Source organism: Gadus chalcogrammus, chromosome 8, assembly GCF_026213295.1.
Source record: "Gadus chalcogrammus isolate NIFS_2021 chromosome 8, NIFS_Gcha_1.0, whole genome shotgun sequence".
Taxonomy (NCBI): Eukaryota; Metazoa; Chordata; class Actinopteri; order Gadiformes; family Gadidae; genus Gadus; species Gadus chalcogrammus.
In genome coordinates, this window is record NC_079419.1 from 7,237,435 (window position 1) to 7,250,927 (window position 13,493).

Below are 13,493 nucleotides of genomic sequence, written 5' to 3' on the forward strand. Positions count from 1 at the left end.
AGTCAGTAACATCTCTCTAGTCGCAGCACATCTGACTGATATCTCATGTCTATGTGTATCAGCAGTGATGCAACACACACACACACACACACACACACACACACACACACACACACACACACACACACACACACACACACACACACACACACACACACACACACACACACGCACACACGCACACAGACAACAGACACACACACACACGCACACCACACACACACACACGCAACAGACACAGACACAAACGCACACACACACACACAGACACACAGTGGTTCTCCCTCCTATGACACTTCTTTGAACCCAGAGATCGATGAGAAGGGCTGATTTTTAAATCATCCATCCATCTTCCATCTTGTCGATCAATTGTTTCCCTCGGTGTCCCATGCAACCTTGTGTAGGCCATCTACGCACATCTCCACTGGCTTATTTGATTTGGGAGTAAAAGAAAAAATAAAGTGCTCTAATCACCACAACATTCATTTTCATCGGCATGGGCATGTCAATCTGACACTGCTGTTGCTAGGGCCGTGTTGCGTAACAGTAACACAGGGGAAGGTGTTAAATGAAGTGCTATGGAGTAAGTCACATGTTCTTTCCCCTTGGGGACCAGGGTGGGGGGATGGGGGGGGCACAGGACATAAATGACTTTGCATGGCATGCCCCAGTTGAGCGGTCACTTAGAAAGACTTAATGACCCAAAAACAATGAATAGAAGTTCACTTTATGAAACTCGTCAAATATATTGTTTTCATTCTTTTTTTTGCATTATTATTAGCGCTTCCCTGCCTGTATGAGCAATCCTTTTATAATTCAGATGCTTCTTTGAATGCATTGTTGCATCAAACTAAGTGTGTACTCTGTTGTACTTTATTGTGTGTATTGGGGAAACTGTTGTCAGAGTTTAGGATATCTATGAGTTAAATCGATGTACAGACTGTACAGATTGCCATCTGGTGTTTACATACAGTAGAGACCTATGCACAAAAATAGATAGCTAGATTGACACACAGATCGAAATACAGACAGACAGAGAGACACAAATATAGACCTATATGTATATATATATGAACATACATAATAATTTGGTACACAAACTACGTGTGAACTGAAGGCTATATATTTAATTGATGAAACATATCAATGTAACAATGTTTCGACGTGTTAATTATAATTATCATAGAGCAATGACCTTCGAAAAACCTGATTCATGCTTTATTTACTTTTTTCATTATTTTTGTAATTATCCTTATTTTCTTCCTTAGGTCTACCGATTTTTTTAAATTTTGAGGGACGGCTGACGCCGATAAACAAATCGAATTAATTTATTTTATACTTAGTTATGCAAATGTAAATCATCCAGAGCACTGTATCTTCATAGGAGCATAATACATTTTCTTAACCCATGCAACCAGTAAACTTTCCGAAATCAGGGTTTATAGGTTTTATTGGCCTACATAACAGGGACTATAACGAAAATAAAGCTGTTATGACGCGTTGGCTGTTTCAGGACCAGGGACAGCGCACAACTTACAGGTGGAATTTCAATCGAAAGAAGCTCGGATGAACCATTGCATTTCCCAAATTCATTCTACATTTTGTCTAACGGGTAGCCTACTTGGTGGAAACGACTGCAAATAGGGCCTACATGTTGTAACGCCAAGAATACAGGCTAGTCCATGCATGTCCCCTGCTCGCTAGAGAACGGTGCATTGTGCAGGCCAATAGTCGATTGAACGCAGAGAGAGGCAGAGGAGCTACAGTGAGCCTCACAGTAAATCCATGACAGAGGGGGTTTACGCTTCCACCGGGCTACTACTTGGAGAAGACGCATGCGTACTCACATGGAGCAGCCGGTTGGGAAAAAAAACCCTATGTGCCAACGGATGTAATCAAGGCAAAGAATTACCTCTTCACTTTGGGCATACATGGTGAATTTGTGAGTATTAGTCGCCAACTGGTGTGATATTTGACGGGCGGTGTGTGTCAGGCGCGTTTGATGGCGTTGTGTGTCATGTCTCTACCTTGCCGTAGCGTACAGTGGGGGCTTTGAAACAGATCGAGGCTGTGTCTTTTCGGTGGTCGTCCAGGGGGTGATGATGAAGCTGTGTGCTGCTTCTTCTTCACACGGTCCCACTTTTCCTTGATGTGATGCGAGTATAGCTTATCCTATAAGGGCAATGATGTTGTTGTTGTTGTTGTTGTTTTTTTGTTGCATTTGTGAATTGAAGAGGGACCCTGTCATTTACCGTGTTATTATATGGCTTTATTTCGATGGATCCATTATGCTCGTTATTGGTTTTCTGATATGTTTTATCTTCTAAATGGATACCCCCCCCCACCCCCCCATTTCATCGTCTAAAGCTGTTGAGGACAGCATCCGACACCTAACGTGTAAAATAATGCATTTCGTTAGACGCGTACGATCTGTTCAACCAACCCTGCTCTGCTAGACAAAAATGTCATAATACGAATCACGTCCGTCCATTTTTAGCACCGCACCAATTTATGTTGAATTCACTGAGAGACTGATGGAGCGATGCTGCGGTTATAGATTCACAAGCTGCGCCTCTAGCCCCCCCCCCCCCCCCCCCCCCCCCCCTCCTCCCTCCCCCCATCCGCCCAATCTTCTGACATTTTTAAAGCATCGTTTCTTGTGTCAGGTAGTAGTCTAATCACGCCGTGGGTTGACCGCGTAGAGCTTTGTTACATAAATGATCAGATGGGCTTTGCCAGCGGTTGTTTGTTGCTCGCTATACTTAGCGACTACAGCAGCTATACGTTCGAAGCATGCAGGCTTGAAGATGTTCTGTGTGCATTGCCAGTCTTTATGTCTTTGAGGCCTTACCAGCCCTGCTCGATGCAGTTATAAAAGAGGATAATGTGATTAATGGCTTCCTACATTTAAACAACAGTAGTCAGAATTGCAAAGGGCTTAAAAGTGCATGGACCCATCCATTCGAGAATCATAAAACAATAGTATTTTTTTTATTATATACAAAAGATATATAGCATATCATAGCTGAATATATTTTTGGCAACATCTTTAAACGTGTAAGGCATCTCAAGGGGGTTCCCTGAATAGATATTTGAGTTGAAATTCCGGAGCCATGAACCAAGAAGGCCTCTGAAACCAGCCCCTGTGATCTGTTCCCTCTCGACTCGCTACAGATGCCATCTGTTCGTCCCTCTTGGTTAAATAACTTTATGAATTGCTTGATGCTGGGATGTGTCACAGCAGGGGTCCTTGGAACACCAGATGATTCCTGCCTCCCTGACAGGAGCCATGCATTCCATCACAACATGTCCTCTGGGCATGCCAGCACACACACACACACACACACACAAGCACACACGCACACACACACATATGCACGTAAACGCACACACACACACACACACATGCGCACTCATGCACACACACACACACGCACACACAAAAAAACCCACACTACTGCTGACCAGAGAATATATTCAGCCTGACTGACAACCACTTACTTACCATGACCATGCCATAAAAAACCGGCTGGATACTGCAGACTGACACAAGAGATATACATATATTTCCAAATCCGTATCACGTGATTGGCTCGGTCTATCTAGTTTCTCATACTGCTGTAACCGTCAACCTCCCAAAAATTTTGTTTCGGTATTTTTGTTTAATTTTGGCCATTGCTTTGGTTCATTTGGATGACACCCTCAATCTAAATGAAATCCACATCATACTGAAGGTCAGGCCTCGGAGAGTGTGGCCGTCCTGTACTGTGTGTGTGTATGTGTGTGTGCGGGTCTTCAGTGTTGGCTGTCCCTCTCCCTGCAGCCCATGGGTTCAGAGCGGATGGAGATGCGAAAGAGGCAGATGTCGGTGCAGCAGGAGACGGCGGCGGGGGGCACCGGGCCAGCCCAGCAGGGCCAGCCGGGCCAGGCCAACCCTCGGGGCTCCAATGCCTGTTGTTTCTGCTGGTGCTGCTGCTGTAGCTGCTCCTGGTATGTTCTTCACCCGCTACCCAACACAGGCAACCTTAGTGTAGGGCTTGTTGGGCTCAGCAGAGCAGGTGGCGTCTAGCTACAGGTGATGAATCAGGTCTCCTATTCTGGAATGATTCTACATAGGGTTTTTTGTGGGGGTGACGATTTGTGCTTGTGTGTGTGTGTGTGTGTGGGGGGGGGGGGGGCTGTCTGTGTGTGGCTGTGTGTGGGGGTTCTTTTTCAGTGGGTGCATGCAAGACACATACATGCACACATATACATAGATACACCTCACAGACACCATTGACCCAATCCCCACAATAATATTCTCAAGTCTGAATCCCATTTGTTCCTTACACGTCCGCTTTGACCCCGTGCTAGGAACGAAGACCGAGAAGAAAGGAATCGGAAGGCTTCCCACGATGTCAAGGAAGGGACCGCAGACTGCGAAGAAAGGTCAGTCGGGGATCGAAACCGAACCAAACACGCTGCTACCGCATGATCACCAGAGCATCCCTTCTAACCCAATCACTCCCCCCCCCCCCCCCCCCCCCCCCCCCCCGAAACCATTTGCCGTCTTGTGTGGTGTCCGCAGTCCGACGCCGACGCTGGACGAGGTGCACACGTGGGGGCAGTCCTTTGACAAGCTGATGGGCTGCCCTGTGGGGAGAGCCGCCTTCCGCCTGTTCCTCCGCACCGAGTTCAGCGAGGAGAACATGCTGTTCTGGATGGCGTGCGAGGAGTTCACCAAGGAGACCAATAAGACGGCCATCGAGGAGAAGGCCCGTGTCATCTACGAGGACTACATCTCCATTCTGTCACCCAAGGAGGTCTGGGATCTGCGTTTCAAATTGGGCTCGTACAAGAATTGCACATTTAAAAGGGGGAAACACTAGTTCTGAAGTATCTTTTTGAGATTGTGTAGAGCTTTTTGACATCTGGTCAGTTCTGTGTTCGATCTCACAATGTCCACAGCCTACCTCCCTAGGGGAGATACACTAATCCCTACCTGCTCTGGGAAAACTAAGTTATAATTATTATGTTATAATTACATTAATAATATCATCCAAATCCTGTAAGTCCCGTTAAGATAAAAGGGGGGTCTTCTGACGGATGAGATCTAATCACCCTTAGCCATCTTATCCTTCGGCAGCAAACAGGAAACGCTGTAAACACAGGAAACAGGAAACCGCGTGTTTCAGAGTCTGTGTGTCTTAATTTCATTTCCCTCTCCTCCAGGTGAGCCTGGACTCCCGCGTGCGCGAGGTGATCAACAAGAACATGCTGGAGCCCTCCATCCAAACGTTTGACGACGCTCAGCTGCAGATCTACACGCTAATGCAAAGAGACTCGTACCCGCGCTACATGAACTCCCCGGCCTACAGAAACCTGCTCAAAACCCTCTCAGAACAGTCCCCCGAATCTTAGGCCGACGATGTGACCTGTGACCTGTTCTCAAAATCGATTCACAAACCTCTCCCCCCCCCCCCTCCCCCCTCCACCACACCTCCACCCACCACCACCACCCCCGACCCTATCTATATTTTTTTCCTTTGTATCTTCAGTGTAGGACCACTTGAACTGGGGGCCTCGGACTCGAGACCGAACCCGGATCTCAGCGCTGTCATGATCTGCACCTGGCGGAAGACACTCAGGTCTCAGATTCTCCCTAGGGCTCGACCTTACAGAAGTACTGCTACCGGATCAACATAGCGAAACAACACTCCAAAGGAAAACAAATACATTCTCTCTTTCTTTTTTCGTCTTTTTCTCGTTGATAGAAATAACCTATTTTATTTGTGATTCAAAAATGTTTGTTTTTGTTTTTTAAAAACGGTTTGTTGTTGTTTGTATGATGGTTTCGGCGGGGCAAATGATTATTCCTACTGTAGACTATATATATATTGATGAGTTTGTAAATAGAGAAAAAAGGGGGAATTGTGGGTATTTTGTGGGGGAAATGCCTGGTTATATTTACTGCGTATGAAAATCAAAGCTCAGTCAAAGGCTACTCGTTAGCTATACTTGTAGGCAGCTTTGCAGGGTGCTGGATGGTTTAACATGCTTTCACCCTGTTTCTGTTGGCAAGCCTCACACCTTGGTACACGGGACATTATTGACTTGGCAACTCCAGTTCATTTGTATGACGTGAGTACCTCTTTGTGAACAGTAGTCAGCTGGTGATGTAACAGAAAGTGAAAACAAGGTCAATCCTAGCTCCTAACTGCCACCTGGGGCAATTTGCTTCTGTTATTTCAATCTTATCTCATGTCAGACTATTTCAATGCAAAAGAGTGGTTTGGTCCAAATGTATTTATTTAAAAGCATTTCTTCAGAGGTTAAAGCAAGTGCTTATCTAACATAGTTCAACATTAGCACGGATGAGGTATTTCTATCTGTACAGTATTGTGTTTTGTTGTCATCGATTGCCAACACTGAAATACCAGCAAGTACATTCATTTTGAAGTGTTAGTTTGCAAATAGTGGAAAAAAATGGTCGGATAAACTGTTGTATGACTGGCCAATTTTGATGACGACTGTGCAGACTTAAGCTTAAGGTGAAGGCTCCACAATAATAGATATTTCACTTCTCTCTGTTGTATCAGGCAGTTGGTTGCAGTGTCGGATTTCAACAAGGGTCAGGCTTGCTCAGCAGTGACACCAAAGCTACCATGTAAACTGTGTTTATACATTCAATAGAAACGCTTTTATCCACTTAAATTGGAGTTGCCAAGTGGTAAGTACTTACTTATTTTGCTTGTTTTAGTTGAATTATTTTGGTTGCCTCACAAACATGTCACACAAAGACAAGATCCTCACATGAGGAAGTGCCTTGACATTCGATTTTGTGAAATCTTTCTCATTGGCAACGTTTTCCTTTTATTTTGTTCTCTCTTCAAACAATTGCCATATGGATGGTTACTGGAGCACTCTTAAGTCCGTAACGAGGAACTGTCCTTCTCATTGGCCAAATTTTTATTTTAGTGTTTTTGCATGTGTTGTGTGTTGATTCCTTAGTCATGGACACATCAGTCTACTTTGGTAGTGCATCATAGTAAGGTGGTGGCTAATGACAACACACGCCTTTGTTTATCAAGGACAAACAAAAGGGCAAGGGATACGGGAGGTTGATCGGAAATTGTCTGCCCACCTGTGCTTCACGGTGACTGTCTTAGAGTTGAAACTTTTACTTGATTTGTGCAATTTGAGCTGATGGACACCACGTAGATCAACCTCAAACGCAATCTAAGCCAACGGTTTGGAGTGATACTGCCTATAAATGTCATCTCTTCTGTTTACTATATGAAATGTGTTATTTTGCGGTAAGTTTACTGAAGAATACATTTAAAAAAATAATAATGTGAATGTTTACAGTATATGGTTTAGTTTTTTTTTTCCTGTTCACTCTCCAAGAAAACAATGACTTGTGGGCATTTGGATTCTTTAAAGATAAAATAAAGCACAATAATTTTACGGATTATGAAATGCTATTTCATTACTACTCAATATAATCAACCTTTATGTGCAAAACGATGGCAATAAGAAATCATTGTTTAAATCCGTAATCCTTATTTTCTATGGTAACGATGACAGCATCCTCAAGCTTTTTCACAAGTGGCAAGCATTTCAGTAAACCAATGGGAAGATCCAAATCTCTCAACAGTTGCTGAAGTGAGGCCTGAACTTGACACATGCCCAATGAATCATAATCCCTGGGCACCTCCCAGAAGGAGAAAGAGCAAAATAAAACCACTCCTTTTACGCACAAATGAAAAGAGTAGTAAAGGCAGGCTGAAATGTGACTTGGTTCAGTTTGAATTATCCCATTAAGCCAATATACTATCTGGAGGGGAAATACATATTGATAATACTCCGTACAGGTTTTTAAGTTAAGATTGGAAGACCTTGTGGAAGTGGGAAAAAATCCTTTAGGCTACTATAATAGCAAATGTTCACCTTCCATTATAAGAATACCAATAAGAACATTACAATTGTAATGGTATCAAACAGGATATATATCCATAGTTCCATCCATGCCTGAAATATCTGACATACTGTAATAGTACAAAACAGGTTAATCTGCATTCTCTTTCAACATAAGGTTTGACCGTACATGGAGGGAAATCCTACATTAAGTACATTTTATTGATAGATGTTAACATGGATGTTAACATTCATGAATACACAAGTAGTAAAACAGGCATGAAAGAGGGCAAGCAGGCGGCCACACATAAGAACTGAAACCGCATAATAGATGAGTTAGGAAATGTTTTTTTTTAATCAAATGGATTAAAGTTGTTATTGGCATTAAATAAAACATCCTTGTGAGGGGAGAGCGAAACAGTAGTAAATGTAATTTATATGTCAATAAAAAAAAGTTGAAACTACATAAAAAAGATACTGCTGCTAAAATCGACTGTGTACAGTTTAACAGTGAAAAATAGCTAAAAACAAGTAGAAGAGTTTGAGTGTTTTGGGGGCGCTAGACAATAAAATGCACGTATAAACAATATATTCAAATAAAAATAGTGGTGTATATGGTGACTTATGCACCAAGTACCACAAAGTTCAGATCTGTTGCAGAAAGTCACAATCCTTGTCAAGGTTCTTTGCTACTTCCAAACGCCAAGGAGCTTGCTTGCATATTCAGCAGAACTAGAAAATAAACAGAATTAACGTGTTAGAGCAGAGGTTCAGCTATTCAGCAGGAAACATGAATTAAGTAAGTAAAGACGGATATGAGAAAGTAAAAACAAGGAAGGCAGTCACTGCCAAGAAGACACACAGCTAAAACAATACATCATACAATACACAATTCGTGCCATGAAGCATTGGTCCACATGCAAACAGATTTAATCCGTCCTTAACCGGACATGTTAAATCAGAGTAAAGTAGGAATTCATTTGATACAGATACAATCCAATTTTTAATGATTTGTAGGACTTCAAGGGCCCCATTCGGTTACTTGGGTTTGAAGCAAAAATTAATATCTTTCTGATTCCACATAACCAAAGTCAACTGTTGCTCTTCACGAGACACAAGTCACAACTCTGTAGTCGCACACTTGTGCTCCCAGGATGGCCCTCACTTACTTCTCGATGGCCCTGATAGTGTAAGGAGCGAGGTGCCCAACTGAATGCTGGCCCATCTGTTTGCCATGGCCGCTGTTGTGATGAATGACTACACCCAACCAGCGTCCTATACTTTCGCTATATAAAGAGGTAAACTTCATTGAGGCTTTTAGAAGAACAGAATTTTTTCATTTACTTATAACTACTTAATTAAGTGTTAAACCACTGCAATGTCCTGAAATGGGACATTTGTTTTTGCCATTTCCCTTACAAGATGTAAGGTAAGGTGCGAAGTGCAGACATCCCTCAGTGATGTTTTTAGACCCTTTCGTCCACCGCCTTAACATAACCTCCAGACCTCGGATGCTACAGCAGGTCCGTCATGAGCAACATACCTTCCATCTGCTTCCGCAATCGTTGCAAAAGACGAAGGTGGTCATCGGCTCATCAGCGCTGCGGGTCTGGACCTGTGGGTATCCGAGTTTGAAAGAGACAATCCTCATCAATGAATGCAGCTTACACTCTGGAGGCAATACAAACGACGTGACATCTTCCTCTTGATCCAGAGCACAAACCCTGTGTCTATTTAGAGAGCCAACAGACATAAAACTATCCAATACAAGTAAATACCAAAGATCAAACAGCCCCTTAGTGGTCTGTGGAGACTTGACAACCGAAGGCGTTGCCCAGTAACCCATTGCATCTGAAGGAGAAACAGCCACCCCCCCGTACCTGCGTGTAGGTGCATCTCTTCCCCTTGCACTTGCCACAGGTGAACAGGTCGGTCTGAGTGCCTCCAGTGGTGGACATCTGGTGGTCCCGCACCGCCTCTTTGGTCAAGTTCTTCCTCATCTCTCGTAGCTCGTCGCTGGCCATTTCCTGAAGACAAAAATAAAAAGTGACTCGAGAATTGTTGTTTTTGAATACTGCAGAGTTTGAAAAGAAAGGAGTTTGAATGTTCAATACAGCTCATCTATAAATCGTTTGCCTCATAGCATAATTTCCAGTGTCATATTTTGGCCAAATTGTGATGTCCAACTTAACTACTCTCCCAATTCTGCTGATTCACTGTGCCTCATTGGTTGTATCCTAAGCCAATCAGAGTGCTTCTCACATTCAATAATCACTATCTACCCCAAGTCATCTATCTGACTTCGGCATTTTTGACGCAAAACTTTTGATTAATTACATTTATTTCACACATATCTATAAAAAATCAAATCAAATAATTTGGACCAAACTCTGCGGGGCTTTGGGTGGTACGTCTTACGTCACTAACGCACCTCTGCACTCATGCCGGCCATGCGCTCGGGCGACACATTGCCACACAGCACCGTTCTCCTCAGGTTGGGGTTCTTCACGTCTTTCAGGTTGGAGATCCGGCTCCGCACGCGGTTCTTGTATTTCATGTCCGTGTTCTTGAACTCTTGGAAGATGCGTGCAGATGGGGGAGGGGGGGGCTGTGTCAAGGGATTTACGCCGGGTACGGTTTTCCTTCCCGGGAAGTAGTATGAATGAGGGGCGTGCAACCCTATGGGCTGTTGTCGTCATGTTTGGGGTACGGACACGGACCAAAAAATAAATAAAAGCCATCAGCTATTTATGAGACGAAGGCTTTGGATTCCAGGAAAAAAAAACATGCGTGTGCTACTGCGCAGAACCATAGTCAATGGTGTTTTTTTTTTTTTAAATAAACAAAAACAAAAAAACTTGTCATTCAGCTGACAATTACTACAAAGGATATATTCCTCAATCTGTGCTCCAAGCTCATCACAATCAGAGCCAATGGCAATATGGTCCTCTGAAAAACAAAAAGGTCAAAATGTAACAACTACTCCCACACTCATCCAGCAGAGGTGACGCATGAAGCCACAAATAACAGCAGCGAATACAAGTGTTTTAATACCAATTATAACACGGAGAACCAGGTCTTACCCCCCGTCTGCAGTGCAGCGGTCAGCAAGTTCCTGCACTTGATCCTGACTGAGTCAGAGGTACCGGGGGCCCGAGGGAAGGTGTTGATGAGTGAGTTGGACGCCATGTCGACCGGATCGCACTTGCTGCTGGAGTTACTGCTGGAGCTGGAATGGAGGAAGACATTCCTTATTCGGGGGCCCTAATCAACTGACTCTGAAGAGCAACGGTATTGTTAAAAAGCTTTATGTTTCTGAACATTGCTGCTCATGAGTTCAGTTTTAATATCGCCTCACCTTTCTTCTTTTGCCTCTGGGCTGCCTTGTGATGGAGACATAACAGGTGAGTTTTGTTCTTTCTGTTTGTCCTCTGAGGATTTGTCTCCACCTCCAGGTTCGTCTGTGGCAAGTCAAAAATAACAGAAGCACCACGTCAACTTCACATATTTCGTTAATCACTGACTGTCCATTTGCAATCTCGTGCAAACACGTTAACCACATTAACAGGGAAGCTACACTTACCCAAGAGCTTCTTCCAGGACTTGATTAGAGACTTGGCGAGGGAGGTCACCTCGTCGTCTGTGCTTTGCTTGCGGATGGCGTTGACAGACATTCCGATTCTCGTCGACTGTAGACAGACATTCAATAAAATTGTGTCAATGTTTGGCCCAACATCATTTGACTTATATATATATATGGCTGGTCTGTTCATCTCTTGTCCACTGATCAATATATAAACTACCGCGAGTTGGTGGCCAGGTGCATCAACATGAATTAACAGGCAACGGTGCCTGGTGCAGGAATGATGGAAGAGAATATCCATGTTTAAACTAAAATGTTGAGCAAAACATTGTAATCACCTTATTACCAAGTCATTACTTTCTGGGTCATATGTGAGGCTCAAAGACATACGTCATGTCAATAAGATGCATGAGATACCTGAAGTAGTTCCAGAGTCATGGGGACACTGCGGAGCTCTTTGAGCAGGTCCAGTGCTCCAGACTAGAAGTGGAAGGACATTTAGTAGGGAGAACCTGCTAGTTCGATATGAAAAGCCCACAGATTAGCGCAGCAATATAATGTATGTTGTAAATGCATTTACTTAAACGAAGTTAAAAAAAAATCTGGATCACGTTTAAAGTGCCATTCAAAGTTACTGCTAGCTTTTATAGCTAACTGATTACTCACACATCTAAAGCTCAGCTTAGATATTTAAACAATTGTTACTCTACAACCCTGTAATACATTTGTTGCTGCACGAAAACAAGGACGAAAAAACATGAATGCAATGAAAATGAATAAGAATGATGGGTCGCCTGTCCACTCAACTAACCCGGGCAGGTCAGCTAAATCGAGGACAAGCTAAATAAGGCTCAGTGACCATCTAGCCACTTTGACAGGGCTAGCTGTTAGCTAGCTACAAGTCAGCCAGGCAAGTTATATCAAAACAGCTGGGAATAATCCTTTATCTTATAAAGAAAAATACTGTGCATCATAGGAGACACATTTGGGACACATCAAGCGCTCCACTTACAATCCCACACACACACACAACACTAATCTTTGCAGCAAACATTTGCAATGCAAAAGCCCCGATGCTAACACAACAACATCCGCCGGGACGGCTGATCGAGCAGGTAAGCGCGCACACACTGCATCTCACCCCGCTCTTCTTCTGCGCCATTTTATCCATTTTCTTCGCAATCCGGATAATTTCCTCCTCTTCTTTTTTCCCCATGGCGGAATCGTTCGGGAAAACTTCAAATTAGTACCAGATGAAAAGAAAATATAGCGACAAAGAGCACGCCACTAAAAAAAAAACGAGCCAGCGGCGACTGCTTGGCGCACGGCACACCGACCCACCACGGTTGTATACCAGACCTGACTAGTCGATGCACGAAGTCAAGGGAAGGTTAATCAACACACGACGAAAGGATGCATTCGCCCTTCTGGTTCTGATAGTGATCGTTTGGCTGGAACCTGCTGCATTACCCACATCAACCAAGCAAGCAGAAGTGTAAATATGTATTGTATCATTGAAGTCGTCTCCTGCACATGACTCCCACCATCCCCATGTGATGATGGACGCACTCTGTGGACACAACGCTGACTACGTCGTTAGATGGCGTTGCAGTCATTTATTTACTTTCTACTGAACGGCTCCGTTTCTCTGTTTCCTGTTGACGCGTATTAAATTGGAATTGGTTGACATTGCGAAGTTGACCCAACCCAGGTGTTTTTATGTTGTTGTTTTTTTACAAAGGTCCACCCCAATCTCGATTTAGTTCAAAGACTCCTCTGTCCTATTTCATGTCGTCATGAAACTATCGCACAATGTATCACTTAATTTAATCATATTCCATGCATATTAATTGTTCGAAGAAGGGATATTGTATAAATGATTCATAAGAGAGGCACACACTGCATCTTGTTATAACAGTAAATAAGCAAGTTCACATAACAACAACAACAACAACAACAACAACAACAACATGTAAACTACATCTCAATGTAAATAAGCTTACAAAGAATCTGT

General features: G+C 43.4%; 2 protein-coding genes across 2 annotated transcripts; one reads left to right on the plus strand and one right to left on the minus strand.

The window, feature by feature from the left end:
* Nucleotides 1-1,871: 1,871 nt before the first annotated feature.
* On the plus strand, nucleotides 1,872-5,400 carry rgs20 (regulator of G protein signaling 20). Its single transcript, XM_056596569.1, has 5 exons — nucleotides 1,872-1,942; nucleotides 3,824-3,990; nucleotides 4,354-4,428; nucleotides 4,568-4,802; nucleotides 5,212-5,400. The coding sequence occupies exons 2-5, from the start codon at nucleotides 3,827-3,829 to the stop codon at nucleotides 5,398-5,400; spliced, it is 663 nt and encodes a 220-aa protein (XP_056452544.1). The 5' UTR covers nucleotides 1,872-1,942; nucleotides 3,824-3,826.
* Nucleotides 5,401-8,060: 2,660 nt separating this feature from the next.
* On the minus strand, nucleotides 8,061-13,066 carry tcea1 (transcription elongation factor A (SII), 1). Its single transcript, XM_056596566.1, has 10 exons — nucleotides 12,621-13,066; nucleotides 11,897-11,959; nucleotides 11,480-11,585; nucleotides 11,255-11,357; nucleotides 10,980-11,125; nucleotides 10,789-10,845; nucleotides 10,328-10,482; nucleotides 9,777-9,923; nucleotides 9,440-9,511; nucleotides 8,061-8,628 (listed from the first exon to the last, which is right to left on the minus strand). Exons 1-10 carry the CDS (start codon nucleotides 12,693-12,695, stop codon nucleotides 8,620-8,622), a joined length of 933 nt encoding a protein of 310 aa, XP_056452541.1. The 5' UTR covers nucleotides 12,696-13,066; the 3' UTR covers nucleotides 8,061-8,619.
* Between the last annotated feature and the right edge of the window lie 427 nt (nucleotides 13,067-13,493).

Excerpts from the sequence above, each read along its gene's own strand:
- rgs20 (XM_056596569.1), top strand. The coding sequence starts at position 3,827 with ATGGGTTCAGAGCGGATGGAGATGCGAAAGAGGCAGATGTCGGTGCAG. Across the intron at positions 3,991-4,353 it reads TGCTGCTGTAGCTGCTCCTG|GAACGAAGACCGAGAAGAAA; the intron begins GTATGTTCTTCA and ends ACCCCGTGCTAG. Across the intron at positions 4,429-4,567 it reads ACCGCAGACTGCGAAGAAAG|TCCGACGCCGACGCTGGACG; the intron begins GTCAGTCGGGGA and ends TGGTGTCCGCAG.
- tcea1 (XM_056596566.1), bottom strand. The coding sequence starts at position 12,695 with ATGGGGAAAAAAGAAGAGGAGGAAATTATCCGGATTGCGAAGAAAATG. Across the intron at positions 11,586-11,896 it reads TGACTCTGGAACTACTTCAG|TCGACGAGAATCGGAATGTC; the intron begins GTATCTCATGCA and ends GTCTGTCTACAG. Across the intron at positions 9,924-10,327 it reads TGGCCGGCATGAGTGCAGAG|GAAATGGCCAGCGACGAGCT; the intron begins GTGCGTTAGTGA and ends TTTTGTCTTCAG.